Source organism: Lates calcarifer, linkage group LG14 (genome assembly GCF_001640805.2).
Source record: "Lates calcarifer isolate ASB-BC8 linkage group LG14, TLL_Latcal_v3, whole genome shotgun sequence".
Classification (NCBI taxonomy): Eukaryota; Metazoa; Chordata; class Actinopteri; family Centropomidae; genus Lates; species Lates calcarifer.
The window spans coordinates 11,578,912-11,595,965 of NC_066846.1; the positions used below are offsets into that span (position 1 = coordinate 11,578,912).

The 17,054-nt window shown below is 41.9% G+C and overlaps 1 protein-coding gene across 2 annotated transcripts in view; it reads left to right on the plus strand.

The window, feature by feature from the left end:
* The window catches only part of si:ch211-200p22.4 (phosphatidylinositol-binding clathrin assembly protein), a 74,226-nt gene that overhangs the window by 18,228 nt on the left and 38,944 nt on the right, over positions 1-17,054 (plus strand). For both annotated transcript variants that reach the window (XM_051075596.1, XM_051075595.1), the window contains one exon: positions 3,336-3,478. In XM_051075596.1, the coding sequence (XP_050931553.1) occupies positions 3,336-3,478 (143 nt within the window). The remainder of the gene's footprint in view (positions 1-3,335; positions 3,479-17,054) is intronic.

Sequence of the window (17,054 nt, forward strand, 5' to 3'; positions counted from 1 at the left end):
CTCCAGCACCGAGCACTTCAGTCCTCTGTTGTTTAACTATCTTGTAATGTGTCGGCGCCAATTACCCCGGTCAGATTCCTCGCGCAGCTGTTGCGCAGGTAATTGCTCGCAGGACGACGAGGTGTTGGTCAGAGTCTTGCAGTGAAAGATTGTTAGGCTGAAACATATGTATTTTTCCATTTGTGGTCAAAGTAATTGCTCTGGGTGTGCCAGAGAGAGAGAGAGGGGAAAAAAACCCCACATCCCCAGACCTGTTTCTGCTGTAGACCACCTCAGGAAAGAGAGGAGATGAATCGAGGCGAGGGGGCTTGTTGAGCCGTGTGTGGATTCCTGCAAATTGTCTGGATGAAGAGACACTCATGTCTCTCATGTCTCATTATCTCTTCTCGTATCGTCTATCTCTCACTCCTCTATTCTTCCTCTCTCTTCTTTTTATCTGCTTTTCCCTCTTTCTACCTCTCAGTTTGACTCGTATCCTCCCTCGTTCTCTCTCGTTTCTCCTTTACTCCTTCTGTGCCATATGTTTGCCTCAGCGGCCTCAGCCTTCCCCTTTCCCTCCCTGGTCTGGGATCAGCGGCATCTAACGCTTTCTTTGCCTGATTAAGTCAGCACATGTACCCTTTTTACATTATCACTCGCGCACATACACAGTCGTGCACGAGCGTCCCCGCAGACCTAATCAGTCCTCCTCTTAGTTCTCTCTATCATACCCCTCCAGACCTAATGAAAAAACATGAGTCTGTTTAAAAAAGAAAGCGAGATGGACAGACAGGGGGAAAGAAGAGGTGGAGAGAAAAGGTAGCAGCAGAAATAAAAGAGATGGAGTGGACAGACTGAAAACACAATAGTAATGAGGCATCTGATTCATTAACAAAGCAACCAGTCACCTTTAATGCCCGTTTCCACTTCAGCGATATTAATTGTTTCTAATTGGTGTGAGTAACATAATGCGAGGATGCAGTGGGAGGGAACAAGAGTTGCAGAGAGACAGAAAGACAAGGTGAGGCGAAACAGTCGGAGCAAGGCTGGTGGTTGAAAAGAGCCATTCAACATGCTGATGCATTCATAACGCTGGAACATTTCCCAATAGGCATGAAATCCTGTGATTTGTCCTCCTGCCACTCTTGTGTGTCGAAAACTGCAATTCAGACACACTTTGTTAGCCGCTAAATGTTTCTCTGGTTGTCATTCACACCACTAAATGCAGCTAAATGGATGTATTGTGCTGTAATGTACCTTTGTATTACATTACCCCACACTCATTTGTATTGACTCAAATAGCTCAACCCCTGGTGTGTTGGTGTGTGTATGTAGAAGAAGCGGGAGAGGTGCCATGTTGAGTGAACGATTGAGAATATTGCTGGACTGGAAGTCTGCTGTGTTTTGTTACTGTATGTGTGTGAGTGTGTGTGTGGGCAAGTGCTTGAGGGAGATAATGTGTTAAGTGAGTGAAGGGAAGAGCGAAGATGGGGCTTTATTGAATGAGCGTGTGCACCTGCACGTGCCCGTACGTGCGTGCGCACCTGATTATGGTGATGAAATCTCCCGATGGGACTCTCCCTGCTAAGGTCCTCCAGTAGTCTAATGAGAAGCTGTTTCCGTAGTTACCAGGTGTGAGAGCCGGCAGCTCATAATGTCCTGTGGAGAGGAACAAAGGATGGGGAGATGAAGTGGCTGAAGAGAGAGAGGGAGACAGGGCAGAGATGGAAGTAAAGGCGAAGGAATGAAAAGGGTGGAGGATGCTAGAGAAATGAAGAAAGAGGAAAAAAAAACCCTGATATCTGGTGTGAATGATCAATTTAGCCGTGTGTGTCCATATTGATGTTTGTGCTTGCGAGGATCGCTGTGTGTGTTGCATGTTGTGAGTGAAGACACCGAATCTTTATAATAAGCTAAGGGACCTGAACAAGAGTCAATTCAAATCAATCTCGGCTAAAGTGGTGAGAACAGTGAGGCGGGAACAAGCTGTTAGTATCTGGTCAGATCGCATCAGGCACCTCGGAAATAAAGTTGACTTGTTGTAAATTAAAGAGGGGTTTTTTATGCATTGCTCTAACTTTGCTCGATAAGATCTGGGGCTGTTATAAAAAAAAAGTACTTTTGTCTTCTCTGGAATAGATACTTTAGGTTGAATGTGAGACATCTCCAGCTGCATATTTGGGGTTTCTAAAAATTAAAGTATACATTTAGTGGCCTGTTTATTATATTAATTAAGTGCTTTATTAGATACTGGATTGTACGGGTGTACCTAATAAAGTGCCCACTGTGTGTATTTTGCTAGTGTTACTGTGTTCGGTAAAACCCTTACGACATCTGGTCATCATTCAGTTACCTTGTGTATTGGTACAGTATTTAATAGGACTGTACCTCTGAGATATCTGACTGTCGGATATGAAATCTTACCTCACCGTGGAGTGTCTCTCCTGCTGGGCTGCTCATAGTGTCAACTCAACATAACACTGGTAGTCTTGACTTTAGCTCTCTGCCCTTCATTTCCATCACTATCTCTGCTTCTGTCATAGTTTGTTTTTGTGGTTTAGTTATTTTAAGATAAGACTTCGGTTTTAAACTTTACAGCCTGTTGCACTGTTGCTCCTGCAGTGCTCTGTTTCTGTTGATGTTTGATGTTTTTGTTTGAAAAATTACTTTTGTGGTTAATTTATTATCGAAAATTGTTGCCAATGAGTTGTTGAATTGCTTAATATAGAATGCTTAAAACAAAACCAGACAGATGTTGGAGACCGCACAAGTTGTAGGTCGTAACACTGTCAAACTATACAGTAATACACATAGTGCAGTAACATCATCTCCTTGTAAGAACCTGAACCTGAACCTGAGTTATATATATAACATACAGTGTAAAAGACTGACACTTGTTTATTTGTGTATGTTGCAGCAAAATAGCATCTTAGTGTGCCCTCCCTATTTCTAGTTTCTGAGCGAGTTGTGCAACTTGACACTCTTGTGCCCGAAGGTTCAATTTTCCTCCTGGAGGAGTGAATGAATGACACCTGAACTTCTGCTAACATGTCTCGAGAGAGAACTGAAAAGAGTTGAGACGGTGCAGCTGAGTCAAAGTCAGGAGAGGAGGACGGGGTTAGAAAAAGTTCTGCAGCTAGCAAGTTTCCTTTAACAGTTTATTCGCTCAAGAAATTCAGCTGAAGCGCGTGCACGCCTGCGTTTGTCTGTCCTTGGTATGTCGGTGTGCGTCTGCATTCTTTGTTGTGCGTGAAAGGCAATTTGCTGTTGTTGTCGAGCAGCGTTTTCAAACCTTTAAAAAGCTTTTCTCATTAACGCTCTTTGTTTTCTTGCTCTTGTGTGTCTCTCTCTGTTAGATCTGATCCACTGCACCAATGAGATGAACGTGAACATTCCCCAGCTGGCGGACACGCTGTTTGAGCGCACAGCCAACTCCAGCTGGGTGGTGGTCTTCAAAGCCCTTATCACCACCCACCACCTCATGATGTACGGCAACGAGGTAGGAGGCTCGCACAAACACACACACAAACAAAAGCCCTCTGAGGCAGTCAATGAAGGCTGCATCAATAAGTTATATTATTACTCCACGCTGCCTCATAAATACAAACATAGATAAATACAAACATGCACACACATTCAGATTTTTAAGTCAAGTCCATAACAGCAGTTGTATCAACAGTAGGGGAGGTGAGGAGGGGGAGGGAGGGTGACTAATGCATATGGGATACAAATGGAGCTACTGAGGACGTACACATTGGACACGAGGAGTGAATAATCGAAATGGCTGTGCAGTGCAGAGAAATTAATTAGCTCAGTACAAGCTGGAAGCAAGAAGGGAGGGGGGCACAAGGACAGAAGCAAATGAATAATCAAATAAATTAACTTAATAAAAACATGCTTAAAAGCTGGAAGAATAACACAGTCCCTCTGTGGATTTGCAGACTTTCAAAGGCAATAATTGGAAATTGAAATTCAAGCCGTCCGCACTATGTTTGGGAGAACTTTTGGATGTTATTAATTGTGAATTTTACCAGACATTGTGCCGTTTTGCATGAAGAGGTCTGATCAAACCTCATGTCAGCAAAATGTCTCAATTTATATGCGACAGTGTGGTGCATGCTTTGAAAGGGAGAGGAGAGATTAATTCAGAGAGGGAGAGTTGGTAAGTTTCATTTTTGTAGTTTTATTAATTTCTTGCATAACAGAAGTAGAGTGTACTTTGTTCTTCAAATAAACCACTGTAGCTCGCATTTACATTAATCCTTCAGTTAATTATTCATAACTCTGTCGCTCTGAAACATAAAGAAACACAATATATTTTTACATGAGAATATACTTTGATATTCAGATGGATTCGTGCCATTTGGTGCTGGTATCATGTTAAATGTATATTTTATGAAAACAACAGTCAAAGCACAGAGTGTTGCTTTGTTATGACACATTGTACTTTGATCATAACATAAAATGCATAATCCACAGACTAGTTACAGTACCAGCGAGTTCTAAAAGACAGTATCTGCTGTGTATTTAGTGCCACCTTTCCAATTCTTCAACTAAATTTACAGGAATAGTTTTTGGAAATATGCTGATTTGATACTGCTCTCATGTCTTTACACTAAGTATGAAGCTATAGCCAGCAGCTAATTAGCTTAGCTTAGCTTAGCTTATACAACGTACACTGTACTGACAGTATCTGAGCATTTCTAACCCCTGCAGCTAGTATAGTAAAGCTCATTATACATGTTGTATACCTTATGTACTAATACACGCTCTTGCATGAAGATACTAATTACTACTGCTGCTGTGTCTTCTGGTAGACAGACACACACGAGAGCCAAACACACCCAAAAGCTGACACACCCTGTGCCACATTCCTTTCAATTTCCTTTAAAATAGGGAAGCATAACTTCCTTTTTCAGTCAGGATCACTTGTGTCGATATTATGCAACACTTCCTTTAGTTGGTTCCTTGTTTATTGCATTAATCTAAACTTCCTCAGAAAAGAGGAAGAGTTCGGTGCGGGATCATTGTGTTTTGGTGTTCGAAAGAAGCCTCTCAACTCACTGACACCCCAGCAGCAGCAGCAACCTGGCTGATTTCACTGCTGCTGAAATAATATTTTAGATGTGTACTCTCCAAAATTAGATGCCATGTTGGAGCTGTAGGTGCATCGGAGACAAACTGGCATCTTATGTAATCTGAGACTTCACACACCAGATCAAAGAGACATCAGGTCAACAGATGACTCTGCACTAAATGTTTGTTCAAGCCTGTGGAAATTCCCGCAACATTTTTTGATAAACCAAATCACGCTAAGTAGGTCACTGCAGAGCAGCAGGAAGTGGTTTAGAGGTATTCCCAAACTGTAGGCTGATTTATCTCTGAGCTGTCATCGTCAGATTTTTGATGATGATGTCTCACCTAGAGTCACTTTACAACGTCTGACGCTGATGCTCATTCCTAATTTCCTACGTTTCCAACAAGCAGCTCATAAAAAGGCATTTAGAGTGTCTGTTGAGGAGGAGGAGTTACTAATACAGCTTTATATTATTATCTTTTCATCATTTTATTGTCTACAATCCAAATTAATTACCAGCGTTTTTACGTCTTTTGTAATTCAGAGCAGAAGCAATGTTAAGACCTGTTCTTATGTTGTATTTTTTCACATTGCCCAGCAGCAATTAGATAAGTAAAGGCTGTGGATATAAAATGTAAATGCCTTGTCTTGTTTCTCAAAGTAATAACACAGAGCCATGCAAAGCATTAACACTACTAATAATTCAAGTGCAATAGACATTTAAAATGCAGTGTTTTAATGTCAATATGCTGCTGTTTAGTGGTTATTAATCATGGAAACTACAAATGTGATGCAGAGTAATGAAAAAGCCTTAATACAAACACTCCTACAGTTCACTGCAGCACTGTATTTCTGGTCGTGCCCCACAGAGTGAGGCTCCAGGCTGTAGTAGAGCAACTGTGTGTACTCATCAGCCTGCATTCATCAGGCCTGTCAGGACAGTGGTGCTGACTGAGGCTCGGTGGCCAGGTGTCCCTGCTCCCTCACGGCCGTCCCATCCATTATAGTCAGAGCTGAGAGAAATCTGGCCGTAAAATTAGAAACCACAGACCCACAGAATTGGGGTCAATAGACTGTACATTCCTTTTCAGATCAACACGCTGACTGCTTCCAGCTTGGCTGGCATGCCGGAGATGGCCTTGTGCACTGTCTGACGAATGCTCTGATAGTAAAGAACGTTTACATTCAGTGAAATCAGAGCAGCTGCATCCACGTCACGTTGCAGATAGCTTTCTTTACATAAGCTGCAGCGACTGATATTAGATATTGGCCACTTATGATATGATGAACGCCTCGCCCTGAAACGTTATGTTCTTGGGTCACCCTGCCTTAAAGAGCTGCTAAGCCTGAAGTAATTTCATTTGTCTGGGTGACAGTGTCAGTGTTCCAGTCTCTCAAGGACTCCATGTGGTGCTTTCAGCAGCCTTTATACTAAGAAAAAGATAAGGAAAAAAACTCTTTTTAAATGAATTAATACATATTTTTTGGATAAAAAAATGTCAACTATACCTGTGTTTTTAAGAAGTACAATATGTTGGGTTTTTGGAGAGGGAGGAGGAGCACAGAGGTAAAGGTGAGGTATGTGAGCAAATTAGGATATGAGGAAGGAAAGGAAGGAGGTGAACAATGAAAGAAAAGGAGGAGGTGGAAGAGGAATGTTTTTACAGCTCAGATACACCAGTATCATTATCTGCCTCCTTTTTACCTGCAGCTTTATGAATGTTTCCACGAACACATCACCAGACATTCAGTGGCAGTCCATCTCAGGCTGACCAAGGACAACACGAATCAGCGTTTACGTCCGCTGCCATATTATGATCCATATTAGCTGGTATCATGTATGATTGTCTGTGGGAAATGTGCCAAATAAGTAGTTGAATTGACTTTGCTGTTGCAACAATGAGAGATTCAATGAGTATTTGGTCACGTGACAAAGCTTGATGCCGCATATTAGCATTCATCGCTACTGCTGTGACTGTTAGCAAGGCTAATTTATCGCATTTTGACGTTTTAGTAGTCCAATGACAATGAACAGAGCCAATTACGTAAGAGAACTTGACCAACATCGCACGTAACAGTTTGGCGTTCCCGGCTCTAAATCTCCCACAAGCCTGTGGTCAACAACTGAATGTAAATCAGCAGACAGTAATATCTGAGCGTATTTAAATTTAGTCCGCTGTTGCATTCATTGTAAGTTGGTCCTGGTGTCAGCAAAATACAGCCGTTTTAAATGCAGCCCGTTTTATTCTGCTGTTCCTGGTAAATATATTCAGCTCATGGTTTCAAATCGAATGTGGGAATTTACCATTCAGAGCAAATAGCAGGTGAATTAACTTTTAATATCTCTTCTGTGCCTCAGCTGCCGTATTTGTTAAAGGGCTCGGGATCGTGATTAGAGTAATAGCACATTTCTTATGTGTGTGTGTGTGCGGTGATAGTTGACAGGCCTGTATTGATACTCATTCAGTTCTTCACCTCCAGTTTTTTCCTCCCTGCCAAGAAGCAATCCTGGCTCGCTCCCCAGTGACACTCTGAATCTTACAAGCGATCAAGAGTCAGTCAATATCTTTGATCATGATTTCACTTTTGTGCTGGTACAAAGCCACTTTAAGAGCACGTCTCACAGGAGCCCCGCTGTAGGATCTTAAATTTGCAGCTCATCGTTTCTGCGTCTGTGTAGCAGTAAGTGGGCAGCAGGGTATTCTGATACACGCAGGGTTTAAGTTTTATTTTAAAAGCCCTAACAGCCAGGGGTGTGATAAGTGTTTGGTGCTGGCTATTTGTCTAGCCATTGTCTCGGTTGTTATCATTTGTCAGCATGTGCCTTTGCTTCCAAGTCTTTGTATGATAGGCCAATATGTACCAAAAACAATCCAGCAGGAAATCCCCAAACAATGGCTGGGAGAGCCATTTTCCACCTCTTCGCTCGCCGCCACAGTGCTCGTCTCCCTCGCCTGCAGAGAGGCCGCTGGGTCTCCCCCCTGGGAGCATTTGATGCTTTGACCACCCAAGACCCGTACAAGCCCGTACAAAGAGAGGGAAAGAGAGAGAGAGAAAAAGAGGAGGAGGTATTTGTTCTTGGAATTACAAGAATGAGGAAAAGATGTAGGGGATGACAGTACAAGTAATGAGTGTCTAAGTAAGAGGTAGAAATGGGGTCGTATGGAAGTCAAAGTTATTGTAAAATCGATTTTTGAAAGGCTAAAAGCACTTCTCCAAATGACTGACACTTAATCCACCTGAATTTCTTCTCTTTCCCAGCTTTTCTCGCAACTGACTCTCCAACACTGATTTATTCCCACATTTACTTTGTGCACTGAGGCGCTTTAGTGGCACTGCTTTGTTTAGCTTGGTTTCCAATAAGCACTGTTCACTGTACAGCAGCTGTAAAATGAAACCCTAGGATAAAATAAAATGTCAAATTATACCGTCCTCACGGGCATTAAGGCATGATTATCCTAAAACTATCATGTAATGGAACTTTATTAAACTCTACATAAAATCACATTACTGAATGAATGCATAAACTCTTGATAACTTATAAACAAAATTAATGTATGAAGGACTGCTGGGTATATTTCCGGGGAAGATTAACTTTAAAACTCTCAAAAACAATAACAACACTTTCTCCAAAAATGGCAGTAGCATTAGCAAAGTCAAAACTACACTTCACAACACAACTAGAGAGATATTTTACTACAAACCACAGCTGCTACAGCTACTGCAGCCCTGCTATAGTGGCTCTCTGGGGCTTTACTTGTGCACTGTGGCGCTTTGAGCTAAATGCTAATGTCAGCACGCTATCGTGCTAACGTGCTGCATGTGTATCAGCTGTAATTTTTACCATGTTCACCCTCTTAGCGTGTCAACATGCTAACATGTGCTAATTAGCAGTAAACAGAAGCACAGCTAAAGCATGTGTGTGGTTAAAATGATGTGTCAAATTAAAGTTTGAACCTGACGGTAGCTCATCCTCAGGGGGGAGCGTGAACGTGTCTGTATCAAATTTCATGGTAATCCATTTAATGGTTGAGATATTTTAATCAAAGCCACACAAATTAATCTGCTGGAATGAGAGGAAAAGTCAGCTTTTGTATTAAAAGGTGACTCTTTTTAGTCAACAATTTTTGCCGCTGGTCTCAGTTATCTTTATGCCAATTTTTGAAAAAAAAGCCTTTTAACTAATCTAGGTGTGTTTTTGTAGTATTGAAGAATCAGTAGAAGGCAACACTTTTTTGGTTTTTGTAGCTAAGAATAAATGCCTTATAAACTGCAAATTGAACAGAGCAGAAAATCAAATGGCTGCAAACCTAACCTGTCACGCTTAAATATTTTCCAAGATGAATAGCCTTTTTTAATGGCCCTCACAGTTTTCTGTTTTTCCTCAGTATACTGTGACTTCGAGGAATGTCAGACCACAAGGTACAGTATAACGCGGCCCTGTGAAACCCCTTTTTGGGAGTTTGTTTTCAAGGACGCAAAGTGCTCAAAAATACTACCCATCATCCTTTCTTCGTCAGGAGAGGATAGTTGTCAGTGTCAGCGGGGGAAAATAACAGTCTGATTGATTTCACCTCGGTGCACCGGGAATCGGGATAGAGAGCCGAGACTCTGTACATCAAAACTGACTGTGGGAGAGTGCTGAGAGAGTGAGAGAAAGATGGTGGAGTGAGGGGAAGGCGGGGATGAGGAGAGAGTAGACAGAGTGTGAGAGTCATTAAGGACATGAGAGGAGACAGGGACGGTCTGGCGAGGACACCAGTGAAAGTGCTGATGGTAGCAGGACATGCCGCTTTCCTTTCTCTCTCTGTGTGAGATAGCAAGAGATACAGGGAGGGGAGGGAGAGAACAGTAAGGTGTGTGTGTGTGTGTGTGTGTTAGACAACACCATTTGTGTGTTTTTACAGCAGTGTAAAGTTGCAGTGTGAGTCACCCCAACCCCACCTCACTGCCACACCAGTGTCCCAGATAGCAAACGGCCCATTTGTTTCAGTGATGTCACTGGAGCACTCTTGCCGCCGCCACGCTCCTCCTCCCACCTTTCAGCCTCGCCTCCTTCGGGTGGGTGGGTGGGGGGATAGAGACAGAGGCAGAGATTTAAGCGAGGATAAGGGCGAGCGAGATATTATGAAAGACAGACATTCGACGAGGCAAGAGGAGGCAAGACCGGGAGGGAGGAAAAGGATGGAAGGGGGGGTGAGAAAAGCAGTAGAAAAGTGCTGACTCAAGCACTGTGTCAGTGGGAGAAGGGGCAGGGGAGGATGTTATTTGTGTGTGTGTGTGTGTGTGTGAGTGTGAGAGGTCACCCTGACTCTAATAGGGGTCACTTGTGATAATCTGACAAGCTTGGATGCACACGCACACAAAATCACCACACATGTGCTTCCTATCAGCTGCTGGTGTGGCAAACATAAAGATGATTAGTGTAGTAGAGTGCAGAGTATGAACAGTGTGTGTGTTTGTGTGTGTGCGCGCTCCAGACAAAACCCCTGCTTGTCCCTGATACCCACACATCCTCTCTATAAAGTAAAAACTCCAGGGTGACCAGCGATGAGCTGACACACTCTCCATGCACTTCCCTATGCTCCTTCAGGCAGATAAACAAGTTTTTCCAACTCGAGTAAATTGGCTGCATCTGTGTGATCAATAGATGAAAGTAAAGTGTGTGTTTGTGTGTGTGTGTAGCCATCCTACTGGGCTCAGCAAGCCCAGTCATCCAGAAACTTGCAGGGTACAACTAGCTCAATGGAGATTCTCCCAGTCAGGGATGTCTGCATCTATTTTTGTTACATTTTGTGTCTTCAGTACTGATTCAGGTTATTGATTTGAAGTATCTGGCTGACACATTACTGATGTGACTTGTAATTAAACCCCTCCCCTGGAGCAGCCAAAACCAGGCATGGCAGGTCTATCAAAGCTATGGATTTCCCCATGTAAAGAATGAAGCTGAAATTATTAATCAATTAGTTCGTTGACAGACAATTACTCTGCAGCTATTTTGATAACTGATCAATTGTTTCAGTTGTTTTTCAGGTAAAAATGCCAAATATTTGCTGGTCCCAGCTTCTCAAATGTTTGTCTTCGTTGTATATCATCGTAAACCGAATATCTTTGGGTTTTGGACCGTTAGTCAGTCAAAACAGTGCATTTGAAAGATGTCACCTTGGGAATTATAACACACATTTTTCATTATTTTTGGACATTTTATGGACAAAACTAAAAGAAAGTAATTGATAATGAAATTTTTTGTCAGTTGCAGCCCTAGATGTAAGATACAGGCGTTAGCATGTCCAGCTAATTAGCATAAAATAAAAAATGACAACTGATTATGTACGCAGCCAAGGAGCACATCGTTAATTAACTACATAAGTTTGTGGGGTTACAGGTTATTGTTAAAAAAACCCCAGCTTACAACTAGATCCTGTGTAGTGTTTTCCCATTGTTTAGTGGTTGGTCCTTGAGCTTTACACCCCAGCAACCCTAACCAGCGTTACCCAAGACAGTTGTTGCCAAACACATAGGTTAGACCTTGTCCTAAAAAAGGTTTGTTAGCTAATCAGCCAAACATAGTTACACAAGAATAAAATCACAGTCCAATCTTATGTTTTCCTCATTCATGCTAGTTCTGCATTATGATAAGAACAGTGCTTGTGTTTATTTGTCTACATGTCTCTGCTACTTGGATGCTAACTTTAGCTTTAGCGTCATTCTTTTAGTACAATATCATGAAGCCATTAAGGATGTAAAGTACTTAAAACCCAGTTAAGATTGTTGTATTTAAACAAATCGACTAGATACTTCCAACCAACTCATGGAACTAATGTTAGCTTAATTAGCTTACTAGCTACAGCTGATAAAATCAGCAGTTGCCATTCAAGCTAATGGAATGTCTGTTTGCTAGCTAGACATGAGAAACTTCTTTTGTCTCTGTCTGTCTTAAATCAATCATTCATTGTTTGGGGGGGGGAAAAAAAGTTTACTTTGGAGAAGTAAATCTGCTGCCATTGCAGATTGCAAAAGAGTTGTGGGAAAACTGGTTCGTCTGACATAGCAACAGTAACCAAGGGCGACATGGCTCAGTGACTGTGAGTTGAATAACGTTGTCTTTTACTCCACCACAAAAATAAAACAACAAATAATCCAGAAGAATTGGGCTGATGTCTGTTTCGTGTTTTCATTAATCTCCCTGTTTTAGCTTTTTTTGTGCTTTTATGAGGTAATCTTGTTTTTACAGCATCTCTTCTAATACATGTTACCCGATTGAACACATGTTGTAAAAGACCCTGCCTGTGAGAAGTCGTTTTACTCCTTCCATTTTGCCTCTCTCCATGTGCCAGGTTTAATTAGTTGAACTGTAATTAGCTCTGCTGCTGCCACCCCTTGATACAGTTGCACTTAAACATCACAATTAGCTGATTCAACTGCATTTAATCTCCGGTTAAAAGTGATCTAGAGATATAAAAGTAATGAAATTCCTGACAAAGACATGACTCCTCCCTGGGATGTTAATCTTTATAAGTAAATAACTAAATATTTCATGATCAAATTACCTAAGTAGTTGTTACATGTTTAAGATGTTTAAGATCCAGATTTCCACCATAATGGACAACTGTCTTTTCTCTAATATCTTTATCTGGTGTTTCAAGCCTAATGGCTCTTTATCAGGTCAAACACCTGAGTGTTAAGGCACACCCATATGTAGTTACAGTGACACTCATTATTTAGGAATGTGGTTTCTGATTGGTTTATTTATTAAGCTGTCAAACCTACTGGATTGGAATCAGATAAATAACAGGTGATTAGAGAAGAAGCTAATATTTGTTACCGCTGTGAATTAGCATCTGAAAGTTTCCTCTTATTGATATCTTCCTTAACAAAGAAACAAATGAGATTTAACAAGTTCTAGTTTATGTTCTGGCCATTAGCTGTAATTATTTCAACTTTATTTTTGAATACTGTACTACAATACCCATTAGCGTTGGCCACTGTTGCCATGGACACAAAGCCAGACAGAGCTGAAATCATCCCCAAACTGACCCAGGCTTTGAAAATGAACTGTGTGAATATTTTTCTACAAAATGGGGCCTAATGTTTAGCTTTAGCTGCGCACACAAAAGAAATGCTTTGGTTAAATATTTCCTCTTAAAATGCTCCTTGGGAATTAAGTTTTTCTCGTCTGTAAACAGACTTGTTCCTTTGACTTTTTTAAAATCAAAGAACCACATGTTTTCTAACTCAGTCAAACGCTTTAAGTACTTGTGTCCATTCATGGTTTGAAAGTGCAGAAAATGAACACAAATTTTAATTAAATAACTCATACTATAATACCATTATTTAATATAAAGAACCAAACCTGAATTCTCTAACCTGTAGCTTGAAAAGTCAGCTGATTTTACCACTGGATGATGTGCTGGAGTATCTGTACTGACTGACTCTTGACACTCTCTTAATTGCGTACAAGTAAACACGATGACCGTTGCATTGTGGGAAGAAAGATGCACTAATACCCACTCTTTGTGTGTGTGTGTGCACACTTCAAATGATGACTCATGTTGCTTTGCTAGATCATTGACCTCGCAGACACACTCATCTACCAGCAAGACACAACTGCTCCCCTGAGAGCAGGAGCCCACACACTATTAGCCTTGTCACCTTGTAGGCACACACACACACTCACACACTGTCAAAGCTGAACACACACTCGCAAATGTTTAAATGTAGACATATTTCTTTAATCCTATATTCTCAGCTCCCACCCAGTGTCTCTGTGTGTCTTTCACACTTAGATTGGATTCAGGGGCTAAATGCTTGATTGCGTAAGAGGAGGAGCACTATGTAGGATAGAGGAGGAGGAGGAGGAGGAGGAGGAGGTCTAAAAAGAGAAAGAGAGAGGAAGGGTGGAGGAGGTGGGGGAGAATCCCAGGCAGGGTTTAGACTTGGCGGTTTGTGTGTGTTGTGTGCGGCTAACGTGTGCACACGTGTCTGTATCTATCTGCACGTCTTGTTTCCTCATGTGTGAGTCTGCGTTGTGTGTTTCTCCGCTTGCATAAGAGCTGCTTTCATTCAACGCTGCCTGATCACGACTCATTCTTCTCGTGTGAGTCATCACCTTTCAGTGGAACTGGGTTTGCAGTCAGTTCTGACGATTTTGTGCATGTGTGTGTCTCCGTCTTTCTCCAGAGAGAAAGTAAAATCGAGCGCAGAACGAATTCCCTTGTGGACACCGTGACCCCCCCTGTTTGTAAATGAGTAGTTGACCCTTGTTTATTCCCTTGTAAACAGACCCCTCCTTCCCTGCTGAAGTGTCCTTGGGCAAGACTGTGAATCCCAAATAGCTTAGAGCTATTTGTACAGTCTGTGAGAGCTTACAGAGAATTTCACTACCAGGATCAATAATTCCTGACTTTGTTGTTCATAGACTCTTGTGTGTACACATTGGCAGGCCCAGAGAGGGCCGAGCGGTAACTGTTTCAACTTCCCAGATATCATGTAGTGTGACGTCAGTACAGCAGACTCATGTTTACCAACCAGGCTGGTCTGTGACTGTGTGCTTTTTTTTTAATGCCAAAGGGAGGAGAGATGAAAAAGATCTGAAGTCAGTGAGTACTGCTTTCTGTGGACGGATCATGTGCTTCTGTTTAGGAGGCAATTTAGATTTCAGCCTTGGTTTACCATTCATTACTTAGAAAAATGTAAGGAAAGTCAGGATTTTTTTTGTTTTGTTTTGTTTTGGGATGAATAATGTAACTAAATAAAGACGTCTGTGTGCGTCATCAGTGTCTGGAAACACATTTCTATGTAGGAAATGGGATGTATGCCGACTTCGTTGGCCAGAAGTGTCTTAGCTTCTCTTTTTTTTAAATTCTTCACACATCTACTTTCATCATTCTTCATACCAAATGAGTGCAGTGATGTGAATTCCTCAGAGAAGAGACTCAGCAAAAGTGTGCAGTATTAAAACACGTCTCATCTTAATGTGTTTCCATCCACGTGTTTCTCGATTTGCACTTAAAAAAAATCCGGAAATACTGATAATTCTGAAAAACAAAGTATCACAAAGAAGTTTTCTAGAGGGGAAAAAACTGGTGTATGGATAAAGTGCAATGGAAAGAGGCTTAGTGTGTGAAGAGATGGACATGATGCATGTGACTTAAATGTCACTCAAGCTTCCGCTTCACTGACGAGACTAAAGATGAAAACATCAGATCTGTGTGGGGCGATAAGGAGACTCAAAACAAAAATAAAGTCAGTCACTTGAACTGGTCTTCCTGTAATTAAACAGAACATGTTATGTTACGTTTATCACCATGAGGGTAAACCTGATTATTTACATGACATGTATAAGTATGTGGAGACAAACAAACAAACAAAGTCTCTGAACATTACACCCATATAAGATTTTAAAACCATGGGCCCTTTCACATGCAGCACGACGCGAATATCGAAAGTGAAAATGTGAGATGTTTGCCCGCAAATATACAGAAGCTGAAGCTGCACCGTGGCCAGTTGCAGACATATTTTTTAGGATGTTTGTGGGATAGTTTGAGGTCCTGTTGAGGATGCGACCGCCGCATTTCAGGAAGCAGGGAACCACGTACTGGGATCCTTTGACCTAGAGCCTCCTCTGGACAGCCTGTGTGATTGTGTTGACTTTATTCACGTCGTGAAAGCTCAGAAAAATCAACCTCCTTCTGAAGAAAATTAATCATTACATAGAATTCACGTTCTGTTTAAAAGTAGTCATAACAAAAACAACTGCTCATAAAAAGCTCTCTGCTATTTTTCTTCTGAACGTCTCACATCACTTTTTTGTCAGTGCAAACCATTAAAAATAGCCCCAGTGTATGAGCAGGGCTGACCACACGCCTTTGGTCATCTTAACCCTTATTTTAGCTTTCCTGTGTGAATCAGACAGAGGAGGCATGAAAAAAATAAGCCACAGCTACATGTCGTGTTTTAATCGCTCATTGTAAAGATAGATTTTTGTCGAGCTGGACTCGATTAGATCCTCATCCAGACGCAGTCTGCACAGCTCCAGCCTGGGCTTATCCTCCACATAACCTGACTTAAAAGAAGAAAAAAAAACACACTTCAGGTCAGTCCTGTGGCTGTGGTGTTTGGTTACTACGGAAACCACCAACTTGTGCACTTTTGAGAGAGAGACGTGGAAGGAGAGAGGTGGAGAAACAGAGGGGAAGGAGGAGGAGGATGGCTAGAGAGCTGGATGCTGGTAGCTCTATGTATAGTTATGTTTTCACTGTTGAGGTTGCGAGAAGCAGCGAGTAGCCAGGATCTAAATGTATCAATAATACATGAGGTTGTTCTCCGATATGCTAACATGAATTATTTGACAAGCCGAGCCGACCCGCTTCTGCATCGTCCTCCCCCAACCCCCCACTTCTATCTCTGTACATCTCCTCCTCTCACTCTTCTCTATTCTTACACCTTTTCTGAAAATCTGAATCTCCTCTCAGAACGGCGGCGTCTTTTTCTTGGAACGCCTTCGCTGAATAATCTGGGGCTCAGCGGGTTTCTGAGCCTCCCTCTCTCTCCCTCTCTCTGTGCGCCGAGTGTTTCTGCCCCTTTATAGATTTTCCCCTTTTTAACTATATCCATGCGTTTTGTGTGGGTTTCTTTTCTGCCTCCGCCTTTGTATTTGAGGCTGCGGGAGAAACTCAGGCTCCCGTCAGATGGACTTTTGATGAGGGAGAGAGCAGTCGGCTCACAAGGAGAGGCAGAGGAAGAGAGCTTATGAAGTTTATGCGCTCTTTTTCTTGCTGTCTCTCCCTCTTTTCTTCTCTTTATCTGTGGCCATCTTGTCTAAGTTTCTCTTGTCTTAACCTGAGTTCATTTTGATGACCTTAAACTCGTAGGCAAGGCACGTCAAAACAGCTTCTCGCCTAACCTTGTCGCATTCTTGAGAGCGCACACGCTGCACCTCTGAGATGAAATGATGAGTAATTTGTCGATTGGTAGGAAATCTGCAGGAATTAATCAA